This window comes from Sinocyclocheilus anshuiensis, unplaced genomic scaffold (genome assembly GCF_001515605.1).
Source record: "Sinocyclocheilus anshuiensis isolate Anshui unplaced genomic scaffold, SAMN03320099.WGS_v1.1 scaffold843, whole genome shotgun sequence".
Taxonomy (NCBI): domain Eukaryota; kingdom Metazoa; phylum Chordata; class Actinopteri; order Cypriniformes; family Cyprinidae; genus Sinocyclocheilus; species Sinocyclocheilus anshuiensis.
The window spans coordinates 472,520-490,512 of NW_015547670.1; the positions used below are offsets into that span (position 1 = coordinate 472,520).

Sequence of the window (17,993 nt, forward strand, 5' to 3'; positions counted from 1 at the left end):
ATGTTCTTATATAATCAGAGCAACATTTTTTGTAAAGTCATACACAATTCTTCAGGTGTTTTCAAATAGAAGTCTTTGTAAACTCTGTAGAAACATATATCTATCTTTCGGCCGACTCAATGAACAGAGAGCGAGCGCTGCAGAGGATTTTCTAAACGTCTTTAACAAATACCCTCAGTTTAAGGCTTAAATATACACGTGCTTAAATATACAGTGGATTTCTCATCAAAAGCAGCTGAGTCAGTCATGTGTTTGTTTGGAGGGGTTGATCCAGGCGTCAGCATGCGTCACTCAGTCCACTCTGCAATGCAGCACCGTGACGTTAAAAAGTGCTGCCCCCCTTTCTTTCTTTCTTTCTTTCTCTCTGTCAGCATGTGCTCTTCGTACAGTGGTTTTAGCGCACAGTATTGCACAATACAAAGTGTCCATGTGGCCTGAACGCAAGCAGACACATTCAGTTTACTCCAGACCAGACCATCAAGATGCAAAGCAACTTTATAAAAGGGGCTAGCTTGGTTATTGCTATTAAATATTAGGAATAATTATCAAGGGGAAAGAAACAGACATCCAGTGGTTTCCAGCCTGAGTCTTTGTGCTTTCTGTGTTCGACTACCCGGTGGTGTGGTAGGTCACTGTTAGCATAGAGGCAAAAAGAGTCTCACTTGTGGCCCAACAGTCTCTATATATCACCAGTGTCTGTTGCATGCGTGCAGGAGATAGGTATTAACTCGACATACTCAGTAAAAACAGCCTTTCATGCAAAACACATTCTAGGTATAATCCCCTGGCATAATGTAATCATGTGACCTGTTGTTGGCAGGGATGAGCTGATTGGTTAGTTTGTCATGATTACGGCATGCTGGGAAAGTCATGGCAGTGAACCAGTAATGGCAGCTCAGATATTCTTCTGATATTTAGGTTTTAGTTTGAAGTTTGCGGTCAGTAAGATTTTGTGTTTATGAAAAACTCTCTTATACCCATCAAGGATGCATTTATTTGATTGAAAATACAGTAAAAACTGTATTAGAAGAAATATTATCACAATTTAAAATGAACAATTTTCTCTGTAAATATTTAAAAATGTAATTTATTCCTGTGATGCAAAGGATTTTCAGCATCATTACTCCAGTCTTCAGTGTCACACGATCCTTCAGAAATCAATCTAATATGCTGATTTGATCAAGAAATGTTTCTTATTATTATTAATGTTGAAAAAAAGTTTTTTTTGTGGAAAAACTGACTTTTTTCAAGGATTCTTTGATGAATAGAAAGTTAGAATAAACAGCATTGATTTCAAATAGAATTTTTCGTGACATGATAAATGTCTTTCCTGCCACTTTTTTTTATCAATTCAAAGCATTCTTGCTAAATAATTAATTGCTTTAAAAAACCTTACTGACACCAAACTTTTGAATGGTAGTATGAATGGCATTTTAAAAAGGTTCTAATTTACAGGAGGTATGAAGCTTGAAGATGAAATTCACATAGCAGCATGCTTTATGAAAGGAAACGAGATTTTCAGCCTCTTGCAGTAAAATTACTAAGTATTCTATAGTTTTCAGTTTCACAAGGGCTCAAAAACATAATACTATAGGCTTCTTGCATGTTTTGGATATTGCTTATGATTTTTTACACACACACACACACACACTCACATATACACACACACACACACACACACACATACTGTATATATATATATCTGAGGTGACATTTTAGTATCAATGCTTCAAGTTTGTTTAAGTTATGGCTTGCGCATATCCTAACTATATTTTATACAGTAAGCACAATGCTGTTCTAATAACAATAATAATACTGCTGTTTGAGAAAAGCATGCAGATATAATAAATCTTATTTTTAAATAAATAAATCTGTTGTCAAATACATGTGCTTGGACCACTAGCACTGGCATCTCGGACTATTTAAAACTATTCAAATATGGCCTAAAATAGCTAAAAAGAACAAAAAAAAGCCATATCTCTTTGTACCCTGTTCTCTCAGCCGAACAAGAAGTGCAAAAATAAAAGCAAAATGATAAGAAATAAACCTAAAATATTAGTTCTTTTGAAAAGAGAAAATAGAAAAAAAAAAAAGATTCTGACACCACTTACCTAATATAGGTATTTTTTCTCTGTCAACTCCTCTGCTATTCAACAGAATATGAAATAAATGGGTCTGATCTGTCTCTAAGTGCTCTGATATCTTGATTGAGTTCCAGGCACAGCCTGACAAATACCTCTCACTTAATATGATATAAAATCACACAATAAACACTTTGTTTCAGGATAATTCTACTGAAAGATGACCATACTAAAGGTTCTGCCCTCGCATTGGTCAAATGGTTGGCTTCAGGTCTCCAGGCTTGTGCTTGCTGGCTTTGCCCGGGGTCAGAGGTCAGAATGTCATTACCACAGTGACTGGAGATGACATCATCATAAACCGTCATCAAAACTGTAGTATATCAACGGTTACGTAGCATCTCGTCAATTAAAAAAACATGTGTCTTGCTGCATGTTGTACATTTCCGGTTTGTTATATTTTGCAGGTTGTCCAGCCCGTTGCAATGCTGAAGGCAAGGTTTTCTGATGCTACATCTGTTGTGATGGTCATTGTACAATGGGTTGTGCTTTCTCTCACTCATGATCCAGAGGAAGGCTGGAGAAGATTTCACATTTGTGGGAGAAGCAGGTGAGAGAGCAAGAGAGAAGCAAACCCATACAATGAATGCTAGGTCTTCACCTGTGATTGTTCAGGATTGTCTTCCAAAGGTTTATCTCCATCACGAGACTTCTTTCTTTTTTTGTTGCCTGGAGAGTAGAAAGTGTAAAATGTAAAATCCCTAGTTTTGAACCGACCGGAATATTTTAAATAAAAAAGCTGCTAACTGATGAATAAGTATGAACAAATGATGAAAATGTCTGATTGATGAGTACCGTGATTTAGCAAGCAGGACATGTTTCTGACAGGTTTGTGCACCATTCAGAATTTAATTAAGAATGCCTTTAATATTTCAATGCAAGTCCTGAATTTGAAATACATTTGAACTGAAACAGGATGCATAATTGCAATTTGAATTTCAATTTAAGTAGAATTAAAATCAACTGAAATTCACATACTGTAACTATTTTTATTTATTTATTTTTTTTTTTTATTAAATTTTTTTGAGAGTAAGGCTTGTAAATACTTTGGTAGCTTGACAAAGGCATATTTGGAATAAAACAAATTTCAAAATTAAATATCATATATTTTCTATATTTACTGGAATTTAAATTAATATATTGTAAATGTACAACTTAAATTTATATACACTAACATTAATCATGTTTGAAAAATTGTTAAAAAGAATTTCAAGGTTTTTTTAGACAATAAATAAAGAACAGATTGTAAAATAAATAAATAATAACAATAATAAATGATACTTATTATTATTCATTATTTTTTGTTTCAAGGTTTTATATGTATATACAGAAAGTTGAAAGTATATTGAAAACACATTAAATTTAAACATTAAAACATTTAGCTTTTATCACACATTGAATTTAACTTTATAAGTTATAAGTTTGATTCCCAGTGAGGTATATACTCCAAATACATTTTGAATTGCTGTAAGTGTCTACCAAATGCATGAATGTAAGTATGGAACATTACTGAATCGATGATTGTTGACTAAGTAAGTCTAGTTGGTTAGGCTAGTCAAGAAGCTTTGCCGGAGCACCAACCTCCCACACATTTTTTTAACAGCAGGAATGATTTCTTGATCAAATGTTTTTCCAGGAGCAACAAAGGCTGCAGACCCAGAAATATGTCCTACTTGTGTAAATCACATTGTTCTGAGTGACTTGTCATTTTTTATTAAACAGGTGTGTGGGCTGCAGTTTGCCTGGCTGGTTGCTAGGAAACAGATGGAGTTTGAAGATGCAGAATAAAAGCAGGTGTGTGTGTGTTTGTGCAGCTGTAAACGCAGGTGTCGTGTCATAACGGGTGAGATTCACAAATTTGTGATTCAGTCAGATGCTTGGCAACTGACACACACTGAGCTTCCGGAGCAGTTTTTTCCCCAGGTTCTCATCCGAGCCGCCCAGAGAGTGAGAGCTGATGAGCTGGGATGTAGACAGGTCCGTCTCCATGGGTACGGCTGTTGCATCTGAAATAGATTGGGCACACTATGACAATGGGCCATGATCACATGACAAACTGAGCTGAAAAGTCATTGGCTAGTCTCTTCTCTTCTCTTCTCTTCTCTTCTCTTCTCTTCTCTTCTTAATTGATTCTTGATTTAGTCATTCCTGTTAACCTCCAGTCATAACAAGCAGAGCTGAAATGGACAGTTTTAGTCTGATGTCAACATTCCTTTGCAGGTCGTATAAACAGAGTCTATACAGCTCATGCATTTCCTCTCCCTGCAGTCTGTCAAATGTCCCGTTCGCTGTCAAACAGCCGCTCCAATGTTTGAAAGTTTGGGTGCATTTAGTCAGAGAACAGACCACCACCCTTCTTAAAGGGATAGTTCACCCAAAAATGAACATTTTGTCATTATTTACTCACCCTCAAGTCATTTTCTAACCTGTGTGCTGTTACTTTTTTTCTGTTTAAGACAAACACAGATACACACTGTTATTTTGAAGAATCTTTAGGAGTCTTCTACTGCATGAAAGTATTGTAAAAGTAGTCCATGCAACTACAGTATTAAAAATGATTCTGAAGCTCTGAAATCATATGATAGCATTGTCTGAGTATCGCAACAATGTAAAATGACTTTGAAAATAATATACATAGTCACTATGAGTAGTTGTAGTGAAAAAAAAAAAGAATGTTCTTCTAAAATTTTCCATGGACTGCATCCAGGTTTGAAATGCCATGAGGGTGAATAAATAAATTACATTTAAAATGTACAAATGTAATTAAAATAATTTTTATTTTTGGTGAACTATTAATTTTTGTATTTCAAAAAGTACAGTTTCTGCAGTGATTTATGTTCGCCTAATGCCCAGTTGCTTCGTTTGATTGGACTTTTAGCAGCTTTTAAATTCATTTTTGGACTTAATGAGGTAAACATTGGTGCATAAGATCATGGTTTGGCTTCAGAAATCATCCTTCAATTCACCCACCAGTTCCTTCTTTTCTCTCCAAGTGATTGTCTCTTATATATGGGGTGTCATCCATACGAAGGAACACAGAGTCACTGGGGCTCTTCTGTCCATCTGACTTACTTCCTACAGGGGGAGCCAGAGAACCACAGTCAGCTGATCACACAGGAAATACTGAGTTTGTAGCACTATGCAGGAGTATCTGATTACAAAACTATGAGCAATCAAAGACATTTAAAGCTTTGAGTGATTTGGGAAACACAATTTTCTGACCTGTGTTGACATTGAAACAGCATACTAGCATACTACTCTTACTGTTTCTGCCATATAAAGCTAGTATGCAATTCTCAATTCAGCAACATTTCCTATTGAATCAGGAAGTTGGGGTGGGATGTATTGAAGACCTTTTTTTAAAACAGTTAGTAGCCTTTAATATTCATAACAACCTGAGATTAACCACAGTTCTTACTGAGGATGAAAGCAATGAAGACCCTTTACAATGAATTGTGGACTATTTCTCACAACAAGAAAATGATTCTGCTTTTGTTTTTGGAATACGACTATAGCCCTACTTGAGGGAGAAGATTCTGAAGATGAACAGGCCCTCGGTCATCATTAGGATGTAGCCGGTAAACCGTCAAAATCTTTGCTTATTTTGTATTTTTGCTGCTGTCTGATTGTTGTTATATCATTCAGTTGGTGGCATGTGGGATTTATGTATAATTCAGACTGAAAAGATATCTTCATATTTACTGGACAAAAATAGAGCGAAACTAGAGAACACCCCAAATTTCACATTATCTTATATATATATATATTACATATACACATGGCATATATTAGAATATCTTATATAATTAGCATTTATACTATTATTTAAATGAAAAAAATGTAAATTAAATTTAAAGTATACATTCAATTATATTAAAGATTATGCAATATTTTTAGTCCAGGAAATGTTTTTAATGTTTGGGCTGTTTTTATGAATACACTTGACCTCAAGTTCAAGCTAGCAAACTTGAGCCAAAACATTTTGATTTCAAACTCTGATTGTGGAACTGCTGTCATATCTCAAGTTTCAATCTGTACTGCATGCAAAGTGCATTGGATATTTACAGTAGCATTTGATATCTATGCAAACATTGATATGATAATGTTCGACAGTGTAATTTGATTAACCTGCATTTGATCCTGTGTATAGTACTTATAGGACAGGCCTCATTAATTAAAGGAAACTCAGCTTGGTTGTGTTTTGACATGTATAAGTGATTTCTAACTTAAGACTCAGAGTTAAACCTTTTCACACAAAGTCTGATTAGTTTTAGTAAGAGGATTAGAGTTCGGCCATCTGTCTTGTCTTGCACTTGGAAGCTGTGAGAAACGTCCTAATTCCATCACATGTATCACCAACATGCATTATCTGCATCCTCGGTTTCCACAAAGATTAAAATGACTGACATTGATATGTTATAGTTATATTTAGGTATATTCAGACAACTCTTTTGGTGTTCCTCAAACAGTGGCTTGACACAGTTGTTTTGCAATCACTCTCAACTTCAGAAAAGATCAGAAGCCTTTGGAGATGAGCTCAAATGGTCTGTCATATAAAGCTTTTCCGACTGTTTCCTAACTCCTGAGGAAACCTACTTCAGTGCTTTCATGTCAAATTGTTTTAATATTTACCTGCTGCCTGAAAAATGAGAGAACCCCAGAAAGATGCTATAAATGAGAAGCGAGTGCACTCACGGACGATACGGTTTCTCTCATTAAGGGTGCTGGTGCTGTCTGGCTGTCTGTAGAGGTGGCTGTGCTGGTGGAATCGGGTCAGACAGGGCCGTGGTTCTGTCAGAGGAAGGGCGATGCTGTTGGAACGCGTCTCAGGGATTGTCATTCTCTCCCCGGGCACTTGACTGTCTGCGTCGGGTGTTTGTGGAGAGCTGTCCATGCGTGTAGCTGTCAGGGCGTTCTCATAATGGTTACGAGTGATCTGGAAAGAATGACATAACATAAAGAGACACATTACAGTACGCATCTCATAATTCTATATGATTTCTAACACATAGCATTAGAATATTTGTTATTATTTACATAAGCATTATTTATGATTTTTTAAAAAGTATTTGCATTAGCACTTTTGAAGCAAAACTAGAGAACACAGGAAATAAAAACTTGATAGGAGTTTTTTGGATCAGCCTCACAAAAACTGGACCTGGGTCATATTCCACTTCAAAATCAATTATAAATAAAAATATAAACAAATAAATAGATAAATAAATGGTTGTTTGTTTGAAATTTATATTTATCAGAGGTGCCCAAACTACTTAATAAGAAAGGCCGAAAATCAAACGTGCTTGTGGGCCATGGGGCAAAAGTAAATGTTGCATTATGTCTAACTATATTATATTAAAATTATATTATATATTTAAATAACAATTTATGATTTTTTAAAAATTAATCAAATGCACTTATATTGTTTTTTAAATATATATATTCATGCAAAAATAAAAAAAAAATGTTAAAACAAAAATATAAATTATTAATTGTCATTAATATTATTTAAATGGATTGCACAATTGTAAGTATACATCATGGTCATATTTGACTGAATTTAATGCCGATAAATATTTTTTTAATAAAATCAAAATGGATTAATTTAAAAACATAAATTATGTATTTCATTAATGAAAATAATTTTAAAAATATTGTATCTAGACAGGATTATTTACATTACTATAATGAGAAAAAAAATCTATTTTTATAGCATTACAGTATAGAGAATTTAGGTTAAAAACTTTAATGATCTTTAAATTAAATAAAATTTCGATACTATTCATTTCTTTTGATATTGGGTTATGTGAACCATAATATGACCCAGATTTTTTTTAACTTTTCCCCTCATCCAGCTGTCTGAAAAACAGTGTCTCTCTCTCGCTCTCTCGCTCTCTCTCTCTCTCTCTCTCTCTCTCTCTCTCTCTCTCTCTCAGAATAGTCAAATTTACCTTAATGATCTGTAGGTCTGTGAGCTGGCGAACTGAATAGTCTGGTAAATACGGTCCTCCGCTGATGCTCAGTTGACCCAGACTGCCTCCATGGATTGTAGTATCCGAATGATTGAGACCGCTGCTCCGGGACGGTGATCTGTGGACTGGATCACAACCAGTAGAAGTCATTCAGCTTATTATTGCTTTAATTATTGCCACAGATATTTACTTTTTCTTTCCTCAGGCTATTGAGAGTCTACGTATATATACTGATATGTTGAGATAGACTACTTATTAAAAAATTCAGCCAAATGTACACAACTTGATTGGACTTGTTTATTCACTGCAAAAGTGACCTCTTAATGAGTTTTTTTTTTAATTAAAATATCTAAAATCCTTGAACCAAAATAGTTGTACTTATGTAGAAATAGTTTCACTTATTTATACTAGTGCAGACATTATTTTAGATGTATTTTTAGATAGTAGTATCAATTTTTAAAGGTATACTTCTTTTTAATGAAAAAAAAACCTAAGTGTGCTTTTAAAATTAATTCAATACACTTTTGAAGTAAATGCACTTATATATTCAAAAATTCAGCTAAATGGACTCAATTTGATTGGACTTACTTATTCACTGCAAAACCGGGCTTTTATATAATTTTTTAATAAATATATCCAACCAAAATGGGTGTACTTGAATTAAAACACTGATTTGTTTTCATACATTGTATCCTGAATTTAGGTTTATTTTGTCTTCTGTACTGTATGTTTGGCAGATTTTTTGCTTATTTTTATCAGTTGGTTTTTTAATGTTTGTGCATAAAATATTTGAAACATTTAAGACAAAATGTTCTATTAAAGATACATTCTCTGGAAAGAAGCCTATATTATCTACATCTACAGGTGCATCTCAATAAATGAGAATGTCGTGGAAAAGTTCATTTATTTCAGTAATTCAACTCAAATTGTGAAACTCTGAATTTATTTAATGCACGAGTTTCACAATTTGAGTTGAATTACTCAAATTAACTAATTCTAATTTATTGAGATGCACCTGTATATATTGCTTCTCAAAGTAAATGTATTTTTTCCAGTGGATTTTTAGCCATTTTAACTTGTAAAATTTGGCAAAAATACATGTTAAAAATAGGACATGCAGTGCTGAACAGTGGAAAAACCTTTTAGTAATTGTGATTATGAGAGCAAAAAACCATATGCCATACACAGACTCTCTCTGTGTGCATGTAGATGTCATATCTCATTAGTAAATGCTGAGGTCCTGGATGGAGTATACCTGTTTGCATCTGTGGTGTGGCTTTTCTTTATGTCTTTATATCACAGAGAGATGCAGAGAAACCCCTCACAAGAGAGAGACTATGACACAGACACTTGGCTTACATTTAACACACATTCATTCTGAATTAATCTCTTCAACTAGGGCTAAAGGCTCCATTCTTTAAGTTATTTTTGCATTTTCATGAAGCTAAGCTTATGAGATTTTCATCCTTATATAATAACATGCCATTTTGCCTGAGTGGGCAGATGAGAGTTTCTCTCCCACTGTAATTACCCGACTCTACTCTCCTAAGATTTACATAGCCGCTCTATTTAGATTTGCTGTCTTAATTATCTCTGGAGAGCGTTGCTAGAGGGGTCACGTAGGCCTATGCTCCGCGCTCAACCCCTCTCCGAGTTTTTAATTGCTCATTAAGATTTGTACTGCAGGAAAACTGAGATATTCTGGAAAGTTGATTTATTTAATGAGGCTCTGTTCACCTCCAGTGATGAATTCTGACAATATTAAAGCAGCAAACAAACCTGTGGGTAGGATGGTCATAATGGCAGGTAAGCCGTAGTATGTGAACGGCCCGTTTTCAAACTTTAGTCCCTCTTTACCGATCTCTACCTCCACTCGACCCTGCAGCCAGAGAGAGATGGTTCAGACATTTTTATTGTTGAGAGCTTTGAAATCGAGTTTTCAATTATGAAAACTGAGAAAAATAAACATTTTCTCCACTTACAGTGTGGTCCAATAGTGAAAATGCTTTTATTTTGCATTTAATATAATTTTGTCATGAATGACAATATGTTGTCACAAATTAATCGATTAGCATTACAATTTTAACACGTTTGTTTTGTATTTTTTTATTATTTAATCAAATTATTTGTTTTCCTCAGTTTGCAATAATGAAAAATGAGGAAAATTACATTTCTGTTCGTACAATGGGTTCCAATAAAAAAAAAGCTTTTATTTTGTATTTCATGAAAGTAATATAATTTTGTCATAAATTAAATGATTTTGTCATAAATTAATGGATTAGCATAACAGTTACTAGAAAATATTAATGTTTCTAGTATTTAATAAAATCATTTATTTTGCTCAGTTCACAATTATGAAAACTGAATGTATATGGAGTCCAATAGTGAAAAAGCTTTTATTTGGAATTCTGCAATAATGTCATATGTTATCAATTAATTTATCTGCATAACAGTTTGAACACGTTTATAAAAAAAAAATAATAATAATAATTATATAAATTATATATATATATATATATATATATATAATTTCAGAATATATTTTTATTTATTTATAATGCATTTCAGAATGTCTTTTAAAACTTGTAGTACTTTACCTGCAGTATGAGGATGAAATAATCCACAGGCTTGTTGCGCTGGAAGAGGTAGTGCTTTGGTGATCGCTTGTTTTTCTCATCAAACTTGAGTTCCTGCACCACGCTCGGGTGCTTTATCAATCGCAGGAGGATCTTCTCTGAGAGATGCGTCGACTTAAAAGGCTCTACTTCTACCGACAGAAAGGGAACGGAGAGAATAAGAAACACATTAATGATATTGACAATGAAACAGCATTCTGATCCTTCATCATCTGACGATGATTTGCAATGCTGCACCAAATGAGTAGATACATTAGATTGTCAAATGAATGTGAACACATCCTTTTGGTCCTGAATTTTATGTTATAAACCTAAAACAATTTTCAGTTTCTTAAAACTTCAAATTCGACTAATCCAAAACTGTCTGAATTGATATTTGAGACTCTCCCACAATTGTGAATTGAGATTACCTGTTGCTAGAAAGCGATGTGTTGCAAGCAGAAGCTGTGGTGAAACTTTGACCTTCATTTCACTCTCTGACAGTTTAAATATGGAGAAGTCTTGCTGTTTCCTCTCATGGTGAGATACTCGTCTCTTCGTACGGTTATCAGCTGCCACAACAAAACAGCAATACATTATACTGGATAAGCTTTACCTCAAACCAATAACAAGTGAATGAGACTATAGAAAATATGCTTAAAATACAAAATACAGACAATAAAAGGTTAAAAGAAAACTGTAATATTTAACTCCAGGCAATTTATACAGTATTTCACTCAAGATAATTCAGTTGAATATAATACACTTTTTTTGTATACATATTTGACTTATTATAGGCTAATAAAATGATTAGTCATACGTAATAAATACATACATAACAACACTAAATATGCCAAAAAGATTTAAATGCACTTTGATTGACTTGCACAACAATTTTCTTAGAATTAAGGATTGTTTGTTTTTAATATAATTCCAGAAGTTTTATTGCACAGTCATATTGCAAGGTGTCCATTATTGCCATTTCCAATAATTAATTATTACATTTTTCATTCACATAGTTAATTAATTTTTTTAAATAAATATACAGTTTTAACTTCAACATAACAGTATTGTTTTTTGTAGTATTTAAACTAAAACCCGTTTTAATGGTATACAAGTTGGATCAAAAAAAAAATTTTCTGCTTCTGTAGAATATATTACTATAATTGACTATAACTGTCACCGTCCCACCTGTGGGACGCTTGGCACTCTTTTTTTGTTGTCCGTTTTCTCTATCAAATCTTCTAGTAATCATCATAAATCTATAATCATCATAAATATATCATCTGAAAGCTTAGAAGCCCAAGATTCATCCTGTGAAAACCATTTTGAAATCGGACATTGCGTTACCATGGAAATGGTACTTTAAAATCTTTTGGCAGTCTCCTCCCCCTTAGTGGGCGGTGTCAAGTGTCATATTACAAAATGCATTATGCTCTTTTACAATCAAAACTTTTTAATTTAATTGTAAAATTTAATAGAGTTTGGATGGCACCCGGTGGCTGTTTGTGGTATAACGCCCTAAATAAAATCTCACAGGAACCTCAATTTTTTTTCATATCAACTTCAAATTTGGAACATAACTTATTTAGATATAAGGCTTTAATTTTATACCAATTTTAGAGTAAAACCTGTTATGTAAAATATTTATTATATATAAAATAAAATAAAATTAATATAGTGCATTTTCTTTACAGTAAATTTAAACTACCATAACTTTTTGATACTTTAATATACAAGACGTTAAGGTAAATGTCTATACAGAAATCAATTTACTTTTCAAGCTAACTTACAAAATATTCACAGTAAAACGTGTGACAACTAACCCCAGTCTCCTCCAATATGTTAGCACTGTAAATCATGGTTAAAAATGAATTGATAATTGCAGAGAACAGGCTTTGCCAGAAGACAATAACACACAGAGTTCTGGAATCCAATTAGTTTGAAAATTATTTGCAACAGGGTCACAGTGTTATCGACTATGCGGAAGCAGCAGGAATCAGGGCAGGTTTTCACTCAGACAAACTCAGTTCTGTTATGGCTGTGTGGAGGAAATATTCCACTAATAAAGTGACGTGATATGTGACATGTGGCCAAGTATGGTGACCCATACTCGGAGTTAGTGCTCTGCATTTATCCCATCCAAAGTGCACACACACAGCAGTGAACACACACACACACACCGTGAACTCACACCCAAGGCAGTGGGCAGCCATTTTTGCTGCGGCGCCCGGGGAGCAGTTGGGGGTTCGGTTGAGTTACGAGTCCGACTCTCTAACCATTAGGCCACGACTTCCCCTTAACGCACCACTGGACTGATTTGATAACTTTTAGGTGTTTGAACGTTTGAATGTTCATCTGAAGTTTGATTATTGAAAGATGAGAAGATCAAAAAACCAGATTTAAAGAACAGAAATATTAAACACCTACTGTAGAGGTCCGTTTCATCCACAATCTCAGACTTGATGATTTCCTCGATGACGTCTTCCAGAGTGACGATGCCCATGACTTCGTAGAAAGGATCTCCTTCTCCTTCATTATTGACCCTCTGCACGATAGCCAAATGAGATTTCCCTTTACAGTGCCAGAGAAAGACATAGGATCATCATGGCAGGATATGCAATCGACATTTAATTTTACACTCATAAAATTGGACTGAGTGTAGTCCAATTTTTTTGGACTACACGAGGTGTTTTTTTTTTTTGGGACCTGGCAATAAAGCTCATTCTGATTCTGATTCTGATAATCTGCATCCGCATTTATGTAAAGTATATTAAAGCCAACTTCACAAAACTGCAGTGCTATTAAATCAATCCATGAAGTTATTAGTCAAAGTGTGCAAAATCAATAGTCACACAACTTTAGTAAATGAAGCCCTGTCCATTTATTTTACTCCTCATATACTTTTGTATGTGATTTCTGCGGCAGAGAGTCTTTTGCATTGTTGAACTGATTTGACACATGACATAAAGAGTGCTTGAAATGAAGGCTCATGAAGAGATTCATGAAGATTCAGACCTGACCTTATGTAAAGAGGACTGTGTGATTATGCAATGGGGTTTGGGAAGCCCTGTGGCTCTGATGATGAAGCTGAGCATGCTAAAAACCTGGAATCTGTTGGAATTTGCTATTTCTGAGTCTTTCAAAAAAATAAAAAATATATATATATATATATATACTGTATATATACTGTATATATACCGGAGCCTTAGAAACTAACAGTTGAAGCCTGGTCATTTCAACAGATTGTTTTATAAATCTCTCATAATGTAATGCAGCTTTGCCAAAAGGTCTGTTATTGAAATATGGGGCTGCTGAATCTATATTGGCACCAACAGCAAACCAGCAGCTTGTTGCTGCAGCAAAGCTATATCTCATTTCACATGCAAAGAGGGCACTTACATTGGAATCTTAAAGGAACAGCAGCAAAAAAAAAAAAAGTCATCAAAACTCAATTACTTTAAGCTATATGTAAAAACCCTTTTTAAAAAGCTCATAATATGAAGCATGATTTGTGTTGCTTATACAATATTGTTCACTGAATTCCCAGACAGAAGCTCTTTGCAATGGAACAAACAAAACATCCCAGCTAGCACATTTCTGTTAATCATCAATTGGCCAGATTTGGAATATAATTTCAGGCAGAGAGGATTAAATATATAATCCTCAACCTTTGGATAGAGAGAACCTAATGGACAGAAGTGTCTGTCACGCGGTGGTCTCCATGGTAGCGGCACACGCTGAGTGAAGTGAAGAATTCTGCAGGAGTCAGGTGGAGAGCAAGGGCAATGCAGCACTCGGCACGATACACCTCAAAGCTGATGTTCAGGGAACTGCATTACATCACTACGCTATTATGTAACGCGCACACGCATGCACGCGAGCCAGGGGTCTAAGCCCATGCGGATGTCCCTGCAATTCCCTCAGCTGCTGTGCCAGCAAATGAACTCGTTAAAGCTGGCACTATACTTTACTCATGTGATACATGGCAGAGCAGTATGGTGGGAAATGCTAAATAAAGCACAGTGTGTGGCTGAAAATGGAAAAAAAAACACAGAAGAACTGTTGAAGGAAATGCCTGACTGATTTCTAAATAGAATGCAATAGCACAGTTTGTCCTAAAAATGCATATGCAAATAAATGCATGAGTTTCTGTTAATTGCTTTTTTTTTTGTAATTTATTTTCTAAATCATGTTTTAGGCCTTTTTAATTTTCATGCTTGTGCAGCATGCATGTTGCATTTGACCTGCGTTTGAGCTTAAAGGGATAGTTCACCCAAAAATTAAAGTTCTGCCATCATTTACTCACCCTCATGTTGTTCCAAACCTGCATGAATGTCTTTTCTTCTACTGAAAAAAAAAAAAAAAAAAGATATTTTGAAGAATTTCAGTTTATGGTCCCCACTGATTTCCATACTATTTTTTTCTCCATATATGGAAGTCAATGGGAACCATCAACTGTTTAATTACCAACATTCTTTAAAATATAATAATTTATGTTCCACAGAAGAAAGAAACTCATACAGGTTTGGTACAACTTGAAGATGAGTATATGATGACAGAATTTTCATTTAGTTGGGTGGACTATCCCTTTAGTTATTTGCTTTGTTTGAAGTGTTTTGAAAATGTAAAGTCTGATTATCCATGCAGAATACAGTTTGAGGAATAGGAATTATGTAGCGATTGATGCAATAATTTGAGGACCCGTACACTTTAAGGGCCAAGCACTAAAGGTGTGTAGGCACCTTTTTTTTATATTATTATTATTTTGTTTTCTTCAGTAGAGTTTATGACAACCCCTATAACTTTCTAGCACCACCAGCAGTTCAAAATGTCACATACATTTTAGCTCATAATTTATGAACTGAATAGAAACTAAATTCTCTCTTTTCATTCCCTGGAGAAGTTTCAGTTACTGCCCAACTAGATTTTTGGCGTTTGTTTGCAGTTTCCCCCCCCTCCTATCTAATTTGGCCATTTTTTTTTTTAGCAAAGCAAACAATTTTCAGACAAACCCTGAGCCATTGGATTGTTTGTTTTTTTAGCACCATTTTCTGCATAAATCCCAGTGGAATCATTAGCAAACATCAATAGGTATGCCATATTATTATTAATGTTATTGGTCCTTTTAAAATGTATTTTTATGGGCTTTTTGTCTTTATAGGACAGACCAGCAGAGTTAGAAGAGGAAACAATAGAGAGAAGTATGGGAGGCTGCCAACCAAATCATGATCAGTCAGAACCTGTGTGATTTCTTGGTTTTACACTCTGCCTAAGTTTGAATACGTTTGCTGTTTTAAAGGGACAGTTTTCCCAAATATAAAAAATCACAAATGAAGATATTTTGAAAAATGTCTGTTTTTTTCCCACCCATACAAAGAAAGTCAGTGAAGTCAAAAACATTCTTAAAATGTAATTTTTGGTCCAGAGAACAAATAAAGAAATACAGTTTTGGTGAACAGATTGCGAGCAACTAGTGTATTTTAAATTTAGCATTTTATATTTGTTATGCACTGAAAAGAATCATAATATTTTTAAAGAATAGATACATTTTGACAGTTTTACCACTTCAGTAGCTTCCAGCTTTAACTTCTTCAGGAGAAAAAAAGGTCATTTTATTCAGTTTCACCTTTACCTGCAGTTCAGCACCTGTCTTACTTCACTGAGTGGAGAGGGAAAGGTTGAGCCTGCATATTTCATAATTCCAGCTGTAATTTGTTCACTGGAGGCAGAAGCTTCAAAGAGTGACAGGCTGGGTGCTCACAGTGTGAGGAAGCAGATCCTCTTCTCTCTCACTCTGCTCTTTTTGTCCCTATGGTCCCAAGCTGAGACACTGATTGGACCAAAAGGTCACTGCTGCAGCTAATCTGCCCTTATGTTTCTATACAGATAAGCACTTGGATTTAAAGGGATAGTTCACTAAAATTGAAACTACTTAATTTACTCAATCTTATGTCATTCCAAACCTGATGTCTTTACACTGCTAAACTCCAAAATGGTGTCATGTGGAGCTCACTTAAGAATTAAAATTTGCTGAAAATGTACTCACTTTCAGGTCATTCAGTTAAAAACATCTTAATGATGGATTTGTTTCTTACAAACATGCATCTTTTTGCTAGATATTGATGGATTGGAGTCATGTGGTTTACTTGTGGATTATTGTGATGTTTTCATCAGCTGTTTGGATTCTTATTCTGATGGCACCCATTCACTGCAGAGGATCTATTGGTGAGCAAGGGAGGTAACGCTAAATTTCTCCAAATCTGTTCTGATGAAGAAACAAACTCTACATCTTGGATGGCCTGAGGTATGAGCACATATTCAGCAAATTGTCATTTTTGGGTGAACTATTCCTTTAACAGTCACGGTCACAATCAACTGTTATAAAAGAGGTGTATAAAGATTGTTAAACATTTCCATGAAAAAAATATACTGTAACAACATACATGTATTTAACATACATCCTTTACAGTTCCATTTGAATGGAGCGATTTCTAAAAATTGAAAGCAATCCAATAGGTAAACTTTCTTTGACCTCAGTTCTAAGTTTCTCTCAGACAGTTCTGCTGTGTGGTGTGCAAAAGTCTTGCACAAAGATTAAACTCAATACAGGGTTGAAAAGCAGTGCCTGTGTCAGTCTGTGCTGAACATCCTATTTTTGGTCTGGATGTTGCTTAAACTGCCCTGGATTCCTACGGCGGTCATGGAACTGATACTGTTGATGATCCCTGTACTAAATCTATTGCGTACGAACATTTGTGCCCTGTGGGGAAGGTAAATCTGGTGAATCTTGTACTCTGTGAGAGCGGTACATCTGACAGTTTACTGCATTACGGCTGAATTATGGCACTCTGCACCCTGCTGCTACTGCTCTGTAGCTTTGACTCTGTGCCTTTGCAGAAAACACCATCAATCTCAATAAGACACTATTACATAATTGCCACTGTAATGCAGTAAAGGCCAAAGTGATCACATACCAGGCGTCAGAAAACATCACTGTCTAGACTTTGTGCAGGGCAGGATCAAGAGGAAATGGTATTCATCCCTGCATTCCACACATCAGGGCTTGACATGAGTAATTTATGGATTTTCAGTTAAAGGCGTGCCAAAATATGACTAATAGAACTCTTGTGGTGAACAGTAAGTAATGATGACAGAATGAAAACGGTTGCCATGGGAACAAATTTAAATTATTCAAGTCATCCAGCTTCTAGAGTCTCTGGAGATGTCAGCTAAAGTAAAGATGAGGCTGACACTAAATGTGCAATGTA

At 34.8% G+C, this 17,993-nt stretch overlaps 1 protein-coding gene across 1 annotated transcript in view; it reads right to left on the reverse strand.

The window, feature by feature from the left end:
- Nucleotides 1–2,055: 2,055 nt before the first annotated feature.
- The window catches only part of LOC107702746 (metal transporter CNNM1-like), an 18,325-nt gene continuing 2,387 nt past the window's right edge, over nt 2,056–17,993 (reverse strand). Inside the window, exons 2-10 of the mRNA XM_016505152.1 lie at nt 13,153–13,296; nt 11,154–11,294; nt 10,705–10,874; nt 9,887–9,986; nt 8,087–8,232; nt 6,834–7,074; nt 5,109–5,213; nt 4,034–4,144; nt 2,056–2,807 (exon numbers count right to left, since the gene is read on the reverse strand). Coding sequence (XP_016360638.1) covers nt 2,728–2,807; nt 4,034–4,144; nt 5,109–5,213; nt 6,834–7,074; nt 8,087–8,232; nt 9,887–9,986; nt 10,705–10,874; nt 11,154–11,294; nt 13,153–13,296 — 1,238 coding nt within the window. The 3' untranslated portion in view covers nt 2,056–2,727. The remainder of the gene's footprint in view (nt 2,808–4,033; nt 4,145–5,108; nt 5,214–6,833; nt 7,075–8,086; nt 8,233–9,886; nt 9,987–10,704; nt 10,875–11,153; nt 11,295–13,152; nt 13,297–17,993) is intronic.